Below are 14018 nucleotides of genomic sequence, written 5' to 3' on the forward strand. Positions count from 1 at the left end.
ATCAAATATTCGGTTCGGGAGGTGGTGAATAACGAATACGATTCGTCCACAGCCGTATTCGAGTAATTCAAATGTATTGTTACAGCCCTAGTTATGGCCAATGTTAAAGTTTTCGGACGGACGCACAGACTAACAGACAGACGGACTGACAGTTCAACTGCTATATGCCACCCTACCGGTTGCATAAAAACAACAACTTTAAATGTCAATGCTTTCTTACTGGTACTGTAGTAATACATGATGTTTAAAAATGTGTATCGTATCATGTGCAATAAAACTGAAAAATATATGGTGGTATTATTGTGTAAGTTTCTTAAGTGCCAACACTTTGTGAACCTTTTATTGATAAACTTACCTGTTTTGTTTTCGCAGCTTCATTGCCATTTTTTTCAGAAACTTCTGTACAGTCATGGAACATTACAGTTGTTATCACTGGCGACTTCTGAATGTTTTCATCTGAAGCACAATATTTACTTGTGCTATTTGTCTCCAACAGGTTGCTGGTACATTTCTCTTCAAATATCAGTCTGTTCTCACACTCAGAAACTCTATTTATGTCATCAGCAAAATTATTTTTATCTGATTCACAGTTAGTCTTACACAAATCATTTTCCTGCTCAATATCCAAATTTGTTCGTCCACTCCCACCTTCAATTTGGTTGGCTGCATTGTCTGAAACCTGCTGGAACAGTGTCTTTTCAGCTATTTCTACAACAACAAAAAAAATTATGTATTCAATAAATAAGACATGTGTCTATAGGGAATGGATAAACCCACATTTCCTATTTTGTCTGAAAAAATCCACTTATGTCAAAAACAGTTAAAATTCGACTTTTGGTCACTACATGTATGTGTTACGTTGACTTTTGAGCTTAGGAGACAGGCGTTGCAAGTGAAACATTGTAGTATGATAGTTTTCATGTGTGCAACATTTATTTTAATATCCTTCCTTATATGGCGAAGTTATGCCTCACTCTGATACAGAACATGTCAAGCTATTCTATGGCCAAACTGAAAGTCTTCCATTTATAAGCTTCACCTTTGCCTTTGAAGTTGGGAGGCAGATGTTACAAGTGACACTTTGACTTTGTCTATACATGTAGATGGTCGTCATTTGAGCCAATTTTTATCTACCGGGTAATACATGTCATCAATAATATGTATGGCAAAGCACAGAGCAGCAGACATACAGAATGAGATAGACTGCTACCTGCCGCATCTCCAGGAGGGCATAACAGCATAACACAACAGATGATTTATCGAACAAGTGAAACACAACATAAACATACAATTGTGAAAGACAGTAGACATTGCACTGATTGCTGTGCATAATTGCCATTTAAAAGACTACTTTTAAATGTTAAATGACTTCCAAAATTATATGGGAAAGTTTACAAGCTTATTTCTGAAATGACTGATTTACATTTTAACTTGAAAGTATAAAAAGACAATTATTAATATAATCAGGATCTCACTCGGATATTAAAACAGGAGTCATTGGACTACAAACTTGGAAAAAGTAGGAGTCAAAAACGAAAATATAGGAGTCTCATAAATATTGCACACGTCTTCAAATTTTCACAAAAAATCCATTTAAATAAAGAATGATTATAAAATAATACATTATATAATTGTTGGTTTCATTACTAAAAACCCAAATAAACAAGGGCTGTTTGTAAAACATGCATGCCCCCCATATGGGCTGTCCGTTGTAGCGGCAGCCATTGTGTAAATACGATTTTTGTCACTGTGACCTTGACCTTTGATCTAGTGACCTGAAAATCAATAGGGGTCATCTGCGGGTCACGATCAATGTACCTATGAAGTGTCATGATCCTAGGCAAAAGCGTTCTTGAGTTATCATCCAAAAATCATTTTATTATTTCGGGTCACCGTGACCTTTGACCTTGTGACCTCAAAATCAATAGGGGTAATCTGCAAGTCATGATCAATCTACCTACAATGTATGAAGTTTCATGATCCTAGGCGTATGCGTTCTTGAGTTATCCGAAAACCATTTTACTATTTCGGGTCACCGTGACCTTGACCTTTGACCTAGTGACCTCAAAATCAATAGGGGTCAACTGCGAGTCATGATCAATCTACCCATGAAGTTTCATGATCCTAGGCGTATGCGTTCTTGAGTTATCATCCGGAAACCATTTTACTATTTCGGGTCACCGTGACCTTGGACCTAATGACCTCAAAATCAATAGGGGTCATCTGCAAGTCATGATCAATCTACCCATGAAGTTTCATGATCCTAGGCGTATGCGTTCTTGAGTTATCATTCAAAAACCATTTTACTATTTCTGGTCATTGTGACCTTGACCTTTGACCTAGTGACCTCGAAATCAATAGGGGTTATCTGCGAGTCATGATAAATGTACCTTTGAAGTTTCATGATCCTAGGCCCAAGCGTTCTTGAGTTATCGTCTGACAACCACCTGGTGGACGGACTGACCGACAGACCGACCGACATGAGCAAAGCAATATACCCCCTCTTCTCCGAAGGGGGGCATAAAAATGTACATTAAGAATCCCACTCATAATGTTCTCTTAATTGTTACTTAAATCAAAACTCATGTAGAACAAAATTAAATAAACAACTCTTAAGGCAAGTGTGCATACATTACAGTGCCTTATATATTGACATAATGATACACACCCCACTTAAAAGTTATATACATTTACTTTTTTTGTAAACAAAACATTACCACTACCTTGCAATCAAATTTCCATTTGAAACAACAATAAAGCCAGTTAAATACAAAAGTCTTTGACAATCACACATTGTTACCGAACAGAACAGTTCTGTTCATTGTTACCGGATGACATCAATTAAACCTATGCCTAAAAAAAAATCAAACATCAAAGGTCTTTTATGTGAATGCCCAGTTGGGGTGAGTTTCTAGGAAGTTAAAATTGTAAATTTGTAACACATCAGCAAGTGGCCATTTCAAACCGCATGAATCAATTACTTGAAGCATGCTCATACTGTCAGATAAAGCATTATTGCTTAGCTCCATAGAGGATGGGATGTGAGAAAACTATTGGAAAATTTAGAAACATTAGTGGTTGGATTTTGAACAGGTGTGAGGAAATAAATTGTGTTGGCTTGAGTTTAAATAGGAGGTTGCTTTACAGGTTTTGTTTCTTAATGGATTGTCTTGAAAACCCCAGTTTTGCAAACCGGTGCATCCTTAGGACTCTTAATTGGTTTCCAATAAGCGTCATTTTTCAAATTTATGTGTACAAATACACTTGATGAAGCGTTTCCGAGAGCCCTGATAATATTAAATTTTCATTAATAGTATACCTGATACTTTACCTGCCATGGCTTCTGTAATAAGTGATGCCGTTGACAATGCATCTACATCCTCTGCAACATTACGGAAATCATTTACAGTCATGTTTGTTTCAATAGGTTCATGATCAGTCTTAGCTGGATTCACTTCACAATCATTTAACTTGCCAATGTTCATCTTTGAACCAGTGTCATCATAAGGCTGAATGATTCCAGCAGGTGCTTGTTGAAGAGCACTGCTGCTGCCACATGGAATGGGTTCAGGTTGAAGTTCCTCAGCCAACTCCATCTTGCTATAGGTCCAGCATGTCATCCGAATGACATCTAAATCAATAGAGAAGAATCATGAACACCTAGTTTAATAAACATTTATTGTCAACAATAAAAGAAAACATGGTAAAGTACAATATCAGAGTTATACAAAACATTAACGCAACCGAAGCACGTCGAGTGTAAACAAGTGCACTGATCGACATTATTTAGTTCAATTTTACTCATTTGATTTTCATGATTTTCGTCCCAGGACATAAACACAGCTTAACCGCCAAAATAAACACAATGACAATTAATTATCACCACAACTGTCGTTCAAGTTCCGCTTTAAACCAATCAAACATGCATTTTTCTTACCTTTATAGGAATAAAATCAGCAATAACAAGGATACGTCGATTACAACCGAGAATATTGTTTGCACATACTGTTTACCACTTAATATCGACAAAATGGCTGTCTGAGTCCATGTTAAAGCAAGGATTATGAAATATTCATTTCCGATAACATTGGAATCGACATTAAATCTGTGTAACCTCGTCATATACCGATAAAATGGTGTTAATATGAATATTAAACAAAAATAATTCAATAAAACAAATAAAAGATCGAAAAACAAACACATTAGTGTAAACGCTTGTCGTAAATGAATGTACTTTCATTTCCTTTGACCTATATACATATTGAACAGCAAAGTGCAAAAAAAGAAATTGATGTTTTTTTATTATATTTATTTTTTTCGGAAATATTATAAATAAATAATGTACATGTGATATTGTAAGATTGTTGATTTAATTGTCAATTGAAAAATAAAAGAACCTATCCCACCACGATACCTCAAAAGTACCAATCTGAACGCATCGGACAGTGGGCTACACCACACCGACGATCGCCGATATGGCGGAATTGTCCGAGGTGTCCCGATTGCAAAAGTACGTGTTGTGGTGCGCAATACGTTGGGCAGACGGGTAGATCACTTAAAACACGTTTTAGGGAACATTTTTTTTTAAATTAAAAATAACAATAAATTTTATAACTTCATTTACCAGCACTTTAATAAAACAGGTCATAGCGTAACTAATATTTCAATTCAACCTGTGGAGCAACTTACTTTTAATAATAGTACTTCAAGTCAGTGCCAATTAAAAGCAAGGTGCATGTCAGAATTTGAATGGATTAAACGTTTGCAATCAGCTTACCCACTTGGATTAAATGATAATATTCTAAATGTTGGAACAATTTCTAAAAATAAATCGATTAATTCATTTTCTCTGTTTAGTAAACGTCTAAGAAATAAACGTTCACATGGCATTAGGAAAAATGGTAACTTAAGGCGTAAATTTAAACGTCTGCTTTCTTTAAATGATTGCTACACAGTATTACACAATGGGGGTAAACATAAATTACTAAGTGCACTTTGCTCTCTTTCTGTTTCTTCGTTGGCGCATATTGATAAGGAATGTAAACTTATTTTACTTCAATCTGACCCTCTATATGAATGTGCTTGTATTATTGAATCTTTCACTGACTACTATCTTAAACCTTTTATTGAAAATGTACTTAACAAAACTAGAAATCGTATCAAAATTGAGTTTTGTAACAAAGGTCTTGATTTAATTGACCTTCCTAAAATATTCAATGATAAAAATGTACGTCGGTTGATTCCCCCTTATTTCCGCAATACTAAATCACCACTTATTTGCTACAAATATAGTAAACCTGTAAGAAGTATCGTTTTTAATTATAATTCTATTTCCACAGATATAAATGTAATAAGAAATTGTCCTACATTATGTGACTGTACTAGTTCTAAATATATATATGGTCCAGTTGGACATGTTATTACTGGGGACCTTAATTTCATTCAAAATAAAAACCTCAGAAATTTGCTACGCAGAGGCCCTAAGTACAGACTGCCTATTCCTGTTGATTTTGATGACTGCATTAAGAATATCATAACATCCTTACATGATTATTGCACTAAATGGTGCAGGAAGGAAAATGCTGAAATTACTGCACTCAATGATTGGAAAACAAAAATATTTAGTATGGCCATGAATAAAATATGTTTTTATGATACACATCCTTTGGCCCTACCACATTCACCTAAATTTAATAAACAAAATCTCTGTAAATTGCTTGAAGACTTAAAATCTAAATTCGTCTTAGTTCCTGCTGATAAGGCTGCTAATAATGTTATCATAATATGACGAGTGTTTATGTTCAAATTATTTCACAAGAACTTTCACAAACTACATCATATTGTGAGTACAATAAGCTACCTAATGAAATTATTACCGACCATATTGCCCAATGCATAAAGTTAAATGTAATAGTCAATATTAGTGACAAGAAATTGCCATCACTTTACTGGATACCTAAATTACATAAGACGCCATATAAAAGTCGTTTTATCGCTAATTCAGTGTCTTGTACTACCAAACAATTATCAGTGTATCTTACATCTGCATTGAGTGTTATTAGATATCATATAGCTAAATTTTGTAATAAAGTTTATGAAAATAGTAATATTAACCTATTTTGGTCAATAAAAAACACCTTAGAAGTTATTGATAAAATTGAAAATAAAAAATATAAGGTGTCGCAGGTAAGTACTTATGATTTTTCGACACTATATACAACGCTTCCTCACGCTTTAATAAAATCCAAACTTGTTTCTTTGATTGAAAAAACTTTTGCTAGAGAGAAATGTTTGTATCTAGCTTTAAACACTAAAACAGCTTTTTTTACTAATCAGATATTAGATAATTACATCATTTGGACTGGTCTTGACTTTTGTGCAGCACTTACTTTTCTTTTGGATAACTTGTTTGTTGAATTTAATGGTAAAATATTTAAACAAATTATTGGCGTTCCTATGGGTACTAATTGTGCGCCACTTATAGCTGACCTTTTTTTATATTGTTATGAAAGCGAATTTATGTTAGAATTATCTAAAACTAAGCAAGTAGATTTGATTAATTGTTTTAACCTTACTAGTAGGTACATTGATGACATACTTAATTTAGATAATCCATTATTTGAACAATATATTCACAAAATCTACCCAAAAGAACTAGTCTTAAATAGATCGTGTATATCCAATACAGACGCTGCGTATTTAGACTTACATTTAACTATTAATAATAATTTGATCAAAACTAGTTTATACGACAAACGGGACGATTTTAACTTTGAAATTGTGAATTTTCCGTTACTAGATGGCAACATCCCTAAAGGACCTTCCTATGGTATTTACATTTCGCAGTTGGTACGTTATGCCAGAGCATGTTCGTGTATTAAAGATTTTAATGATCGTAATCTAATATTAACTAAAAAATTGCTGAAACAAGGCTTTTTGTATCATAACCTAAGAAATAAATTTGCTAGAATTTACTCTAAGTATGGTGATTTAATTTCAAAATATAATGTTTCTTTAAAATGGCATTTAAATAATGGAATCTCCCATCCATCATTTTACGGAGATGTTTTGAAGCGTGTCCGCAAATTAAAATATGTTAAACCAAATGTACATATTAAACTTTTCAATTTAATTAACTTGTTTTTATCAAAAGGATACGATGCTTATGTACTTAAAAACACGTGTTTGATGGTTTTCGATTCACTATATCTTTCTTCCCTTAAAATTTGGAATCATTAGTGATATTATAGGCATTTTTCACTGTTGAATAAAATTGTGTCATTTGTCGTATGAACAAATCTGCATGAATACTACATTATAGGCATTTTTCACTGTTGAATAAAATTGTGTCATTGTGTCGTATGAACAAATCTGCATGTAAACTACATTTGGACTCAAATCGTACATCAAATCATTTCTGTCTTCCGTTGTCAAAACACCTATATACTGTTTGATTCCAATAATGTCGCTTTAATGGAATTACCATTTGTATTCATTTGCTTCTTAATATTAAATCACGTAAACTTGTTTTATTAGTAGCACAGCCCCATTAATAAGTTTATTTAGGACTGCCCTTGGAATTTGTTCACGTCATTATGTCATTATGGATTTTTGTGACGTCATACGACCGACTTTCCCAGTTGTAATCTACATGCATAGGTCATTGGGTTTATAACGTTCCATTTTATTTATATTTTCTCTCTGATAGGCGTTTCTTGTTTGATTTAATTATTTTTAATTTGTTTAGCAGTCACATAAACAACCAAGCTATGTAATATGGAATTTTTACACCCATTATTGCTGCTTCTTCCTGTATTTGCGCGATGATTATCTGAGATATTAACTCTATGATTCTACATTCTCAAATCTTTTCTATAAAGAAGGAATGTAGTTGACAATTGTTAATAGTTTTATTTGATCGTTCGTCAAAAAGTTGTAATTCTGTTACTCTTGTATCTTCAATGCAATTGAGTAATTAAATAGTAATTAAATTGAATGCGTTTTAATTCCCTTTTATTACTGTTTAATTTGAGTTACAATGCTATGACGTTAAATTTTATTTACACTTAAATGTATTATGAATATTGCTGGGCCAAGTGTGAGGTTGAGCGCTCCAGAACCAGGTTTAAACCCCCAATGCTTTGCATTGACCGTTCCAAGGCGGTGACCCCAGCTTTATTCATATTTTGTGTTTATGTTGGTTTGTATTGTGCTGTATTGTGCTGTTTTGTACTGTTTGGGCAATCGGTCACTTGCCTTAAATAAAGGACCAACTAATTGTTTTTAATGAAAATTCAATACTGCTCCAGCAGCTGGAGTTTCACTTCTTTATATTGCATTGTACAACAGTTTGATGTGTGCTGCGTGGATGCAGTAGCGTGTATCCCCGTACATATCTTCGATGTTGTTATATTTTCAGCCTTCAGAGGCTGGTAGCGGTATTGTGTTTTTATTATGTTTTAAGAAACCTTGTTTAAGACCTTTCTTATACTTAGATTCTTATACATTCTCTGTACTTATAAAGTAAACGTGTATGTTCATCAATTGAGAGTTCTGCAGGTTATACTGAATTTTTACAGACCATTATCTGACAAGCTGCCTCTTACTCTTTTATGTATGTTGACTTGGCAATGTGTATTAATGTGATTATAAGATTGGTGGTTTCGCCAAATAAATAACCTATGGACAGATTGATTACAAAAAACCCGAAAGTTGTTCTCTCACCATTGAGAATTCCGATTACACGTAGTATTCATTTGCCGTTAAATTATAGACAATTACTTTTTTCTAAACCTACAGTCAAATTAAGTTTACTTCGAACATCTTTCATTGGAGGTACAATGCGGCTGGGTTCTAGTTCGCAGCGTAATTTAGCTCCGTGTAATCGGTATCCTACAATAAATAAGTGCAACTCCAGGAAGTGTTTATGTTGCAAGTTTTTAAATATGTCCTCTTTTATTCTTTCATCGGTTAATAACCGCAAATTTTCAGTTAATATTAAATCCGATGTCTCATGAAATTCTATGCATGTGGTTTATGTTATTACTTGAAATGTACCCTGTTGTGGTGCGCAATACGTTGGGCAGACGGGTAGATCACTTAAAACACGTTTTAGGGAACATTTTTTTAAAATTAAAAATAACAATAAATTTTATAACTTCATTTACCAGCACTTTAATAAAACAGGTCATAGCGTAACTAATATTTCAATTCAACCTGTGGAGCAACTTACTTTTAATAATAGTACTTCAAGTCAGTGCCAATTAAAAGCAAGGTGCATGTCAGAATTTGAATGGATTAAACGTTTGCAATCAGCTTACCCACTTGGATTAAATGATAATATTCTAAATGTTGGAACAATTTCTAAAAATAAATCGATTAATTCATTTTCTCTGTTTAGTAAACGTCTAAGAAATAAACGTTCACATGGCATTAGGAAAAATGGTAACTTAAGGCGTAAATTTAAACGTCTGCTTTCTTTAAATGATTGCTACACAGTATTACACAATGGGGGTAAACATAAATTACTAAGTGCACTTTGCTCTCTTTCTGTTTCTTCGTTGGCGCATATTGATAAGGAATGTAAACTTATTTTACTTCAATCTGACCCTCTATATGAATGTGCTTGTATTATTGAATCTTTCACTGACTACTATCTTAAACCTTTTATTGAAAATGTACTTAACAAAACTAGAAATCGTATCAAAATTGAGTTTTGTAACAAAGGTCTTGATTTAATTGACCTTCCTAAAATATTCAATGATAAAAATGTACGTCGGTTGATTCCCCCTTATTTCCGCAATACTAAATCACCACTTATTTGCTACAAATATAGTAAACCTGTAAGAAGTATCGTTTTTAATTATAATTCTATTTCCACAGATATAAATGTAATAAGAAATTGTCCTACATTATGTGACTGTACTAGTTCTCAATATATATATGGTCCAGTTGGACATGTTATTACTGGGGACCTTAATTTCATTCAAAATAAAAACCTCAGAAATTTGCTACGCAGAGGCCCTAAGTACAGACTGCCTATTCCTGTTGATTTTGATGACTGCATTAAGAATATCATAACATCCTTACATGATTATTGCACTAAATGGTGCAGGAAGGAAAATGCTTAAATTACTGCACTCAATGATTGGAAAACAAAAATATTTAGTATGGCCATGAATAAAATATGTTTTTATGATACACATCCTTTGGCCCTACCACATTCACCTAAATTTAATAAACAAAATCTCTGTAAATTGCTTGAAGACTTAAAAGGTAGGTAGTTCATTCAAGCCCCTTAATTCTTTACCGTAGGCATATCATTAATTACTCAACTCAAAATTAATCCCAGTTTGCAAATATATTCCCCTGATGTTATTGTAAGCCAATAATAGGTGTCAGTAACACCGCATTGTTGGTATAACACATCTAAAAAAAAAATCTATACACCGAAACCTCCACGGCATTTACTATATAAATCCAATTTACCGAACTTGTCATTTACCGAAACCTCCAGCACCCAAATATACTGCCATTTAAGCGATGAAAAACGATAAGTTTTAAAATTGTATGGACCTTTACCACTTTCATACATATACTGTTAATTAAAACCTTCGAATTATTGATACAGTCATTCTCGAACTTCACACGTTTTTGCCTTCTATCTCTTTATTGGCTGCGTATTCCTTCTATTTCTATATTGGCTGCGTTTGCCAACGATTTCTATATTGCCTGCAACGATGTATATATATTGGCTGCGTTGAAAACAACAACGCGTTTAATCTCTACATACACTATACACACATGCATTTCATACACAATTATGTTAAACAATCATAACAAATTATCTTCTTCTTGAAACATAAAATCTAAATGCGTTTATAATTATACTGCCATTTTAGCGATTAAAAACGATAGTTACGTCTTATAATTGTTTGGACATTTACCACTTTCATACATAGCGATTTTTTTTCATTATTTCTTTAAAATCGGGGAAATAGAGGTATGATAAACAGAAAAACAGGTTACTGCCTGATCTTTTTGTAATATATCAGGCTCGGCACGAATAAAATAACAATAATTATATTATTCTAAGGCTGATATGCGTTATGTTTTATAATTTTGTTAAATGCTCGTGCCATTGAATGTTGAATTAAACGTAGAGATGCGAACTAAATTACACATAATTTAAAACTGATAAAAATGACATCTAACATAACGCCAGCAGACCCGAATGAATACACTGTGTATTAGCAACCTGCTGTGGTGATCTCTTTCTTATCAGCTCAATACACAGACACCTGGCTACTGTATTGGAACAATGGGATTGACGACCGAAATAACTGATTTCATTTTTTGTCTGGACAAATCCGTTGAATAAAAAATACTAACTTATTATCTTTGTAATCTGTTTTATGTACCATATATTATAAATTAGACATTTACAACATGGGTACAATATATATAGGACATATTTGAATCTTTTATTTCTTAAAAAAAATCAGGACGTAGATACATTAGTGACACAGTACAATACAAATAAGAACATTAGCATCATTCAGAGTTTCCACATGTCTCTTTAATTTAATGTCATTTAATTGACCAACCATTGAGCAACAACACTTACCTTAATTACTCGATAACCCGCGAAAATCTTCTCTTCATCCTCCCTTAATTTTTTTATTTGAAGATGACCGTGATAATTTATATAATTACCCAAGTACATAATTACTTTATTCATACCACAAATAATTAAATCTTATATTTTTGCACGTATTATTATTTTCTGAATCAAATTGAAAACATAATAATTTTTTATACGCACACAAGAGTAATTCAAAATGTATTAACATAATTTTATAAAATGTATAAAAATGTATGTATGTATAGATAAATGTTTGTACAGATTAAACGAATTGTTGTTTTTAACGCAGGCAATATAGACATCGCTTCAAATTGCAGACTGCGTTATCGGGCCATAAAACGCAGCCAATATAGAAATCGTTGCAGTCAATATAGATATCGTTGGAAAACGCAGGCAATATAGAAATAGATTGAAAACGCAGCCAATATAGAAACAGAAGAAAAACGCAGCTTTTTAGAGATAGAAGGCAAAAACTTATTGATGTTGTTTGTGGCAAATTTTATGTTATCGAGATTTGCTAAGTGTGAATTTAATGATGAACAATTAGCTGCCAATTAATACTTCCCTTTGAATTTCAACCCAAAAGACCCTTAATTATGCCGGGTTTTTATTTGCTCAGATGACTTCTAAGCGATTTAAATTGCAACCTTAGGAAGGAAAATTCACACATAATTTTAAACAAATTGTTATATTTTAGCGAGTAACTCTTAGCCGTACATTCATTTCGGATTTTTTTATCCATTTCATATCAGTGTTATTACTTGTAATATCAGTGCTGTCAGTGATAAGTGAGGATTAATTTATGGATGATAACACATAACAAGGTACAATCCAATTCTTTAATGAGTTCGAAACGTATAATGCTTTGACTATATATATACTGGCTGCGCTGTCAGCTGCCTTTCTACTTACGCATTTAATTTAAAGTAGAATTCAAATTATTTAAATAATTTGAAATCAATAAAATGTGTATTTCATTCATAAAATATATTTAAATACAACTTTATATATGCTTTTATAGTTCATCATTTAATATAAATAATGACCACCCTCGCGAAACCTTTGACTATATATATACTGGCTGCGCTGTCAGCTGCCTTTCTACGTACGCATTTATTTCAAAGTAGAATTCAAATTATTTGAATAATTTGAAAGCAATAAAATGTGTATTTCATTCATAAAATATATTTAAATACAACTTTATATTCTTTAATTAGAGATCGTGTACATTTGTGTGCAATAAACCTCCCGGTATCAAGATTATATTCAACTTGTTTGATATTCCGTTTTAAAATATATTAGGTTCAAGGTTTAAAAATTGCATGGACCTTAAACACTTGTACACATATAATGTTAATTAAAACCTTCGAATTATTGATACAGTTATTCTCAAAATTTCACACGTTTTTGCCTTTTATTTCTATATTGGCTGCGTTTTCCTTCTATGTCTATATTGGCTGCGTTTTCCTTCTATATCTATATTGGCTGCGTTTTCCAACGATATCTATATTGACTGCAACGATGTCTATATTGGCTGCGTTTTATGCCCGATAAGACAGCCTGCAATTTGCAGCGATGTCCATATTGGCTTCGATGAAAACAACAATTGCGTTTAATCTATACATACATTAAATATACATACAGTTATATAATTATATTATCACAATTTTAATTATTCTATTGTGCTCATAAATACACATTATTATGTCTTCATCTTGTTACAGAACATCTAGGTTCCTAAATTCATATAAATAAATTCACAATACAATTTCATTAGTTCATCGGCTAAAATGCTTGATAGTTTTTATTTAAAATAAATAATGCCCATCATCGCGAAACATTGACCTAATCTGTTTTCTTCCTTTTTATATATTGTCTGCGCTAAAAGCTGCGTATTCGTTAATGAGTTTAACACGTATAAAGCTTTTATATTTCATTATTTTAAACAAATAAGGATAACCATCGCTCTTAATTTAAATTAGAATTTCCTATTATTTGAATAAGTTTCATGCAATAAAAGGTGTATATACAGTCATAATTTTTTTTACTACAACTTTATATTCTTTTTTATTTATATATCGTATGTAAACATCTTGTGAAATAAACCTCCCGGTATCAATATTCAACTTCAAATTGACTGATATTCAGTTTTAGAATGCTCTAAGTTCATACATTCAACGAAATGCAATAAAATTTACAAGTATTTAATTAGTTAAATATAGCACATAAACTATATTGCATATCGTCTGCGTATTCCTTCTTTGTCTATATTGCCTGCGTTTTCCAACGATATCTATATTGACTGCAACGATGTCTATATTGACTGCGTTTTATGGCCCGATAACGCAGCCTGCAATTTGCAGTCTGCGCTAAA

General features: G+C 32.5%; 1 protein-coding gene across 2 annotated transcripts in view; it reads right to left on the reverse strand.

Annotated features, from left to right (window-relative positions):
• The window catches only part of LOC127880288 (histone-lysine N-methyltransferase ASH1L-like), a 72610-nt gene extending 68563 nt beyond the window's left edge, over nucleotides 1-4047 (reverse strand). The window contains exons 1-3 of one of the 2 annotated variants that reach the window (XM_052427635.1): nucleotides 3938-4047; nucleotides 3332-3631; nucleotides 356-708 (exon numbers count right to left, since the gene is read on the reverse strand). In XM_052427635.1, coding sequence (XP_052283595.1) covers nucleotides 356-708; nucleotides 3332-3620 — 642 coding nt within the window. In that variant the 5' untranslated portion in view covers nucleotides 3621-3631; nucleotides 3938-4047. Of the gene's footprint in view, nucleotides 1-355; nucleotides 709-3319; nucleotides 3632-3937 lie in introns of both variants that reach the window. The other variant, XM_052427634.1, reaches the window with a different exon arrangement.
• Between the last annotated feature and the right edge of the window lie 9971 nt (nucleotides 4048-14018).

This window comes from Dreissena polymorpha, chromosome 4, assembly GCF_020536995.1.
Source record: "Dreissena polymorpha isolate Duluth1 chromosome 4, UMN_Dpol_1.0, whole genome shotgun sequence".
NCBI lineage: Eukaryota > Metazoa > Mollusca > Bivalvia > Myida > Dreissenidae > Dreissena > Dreissena polymorpha.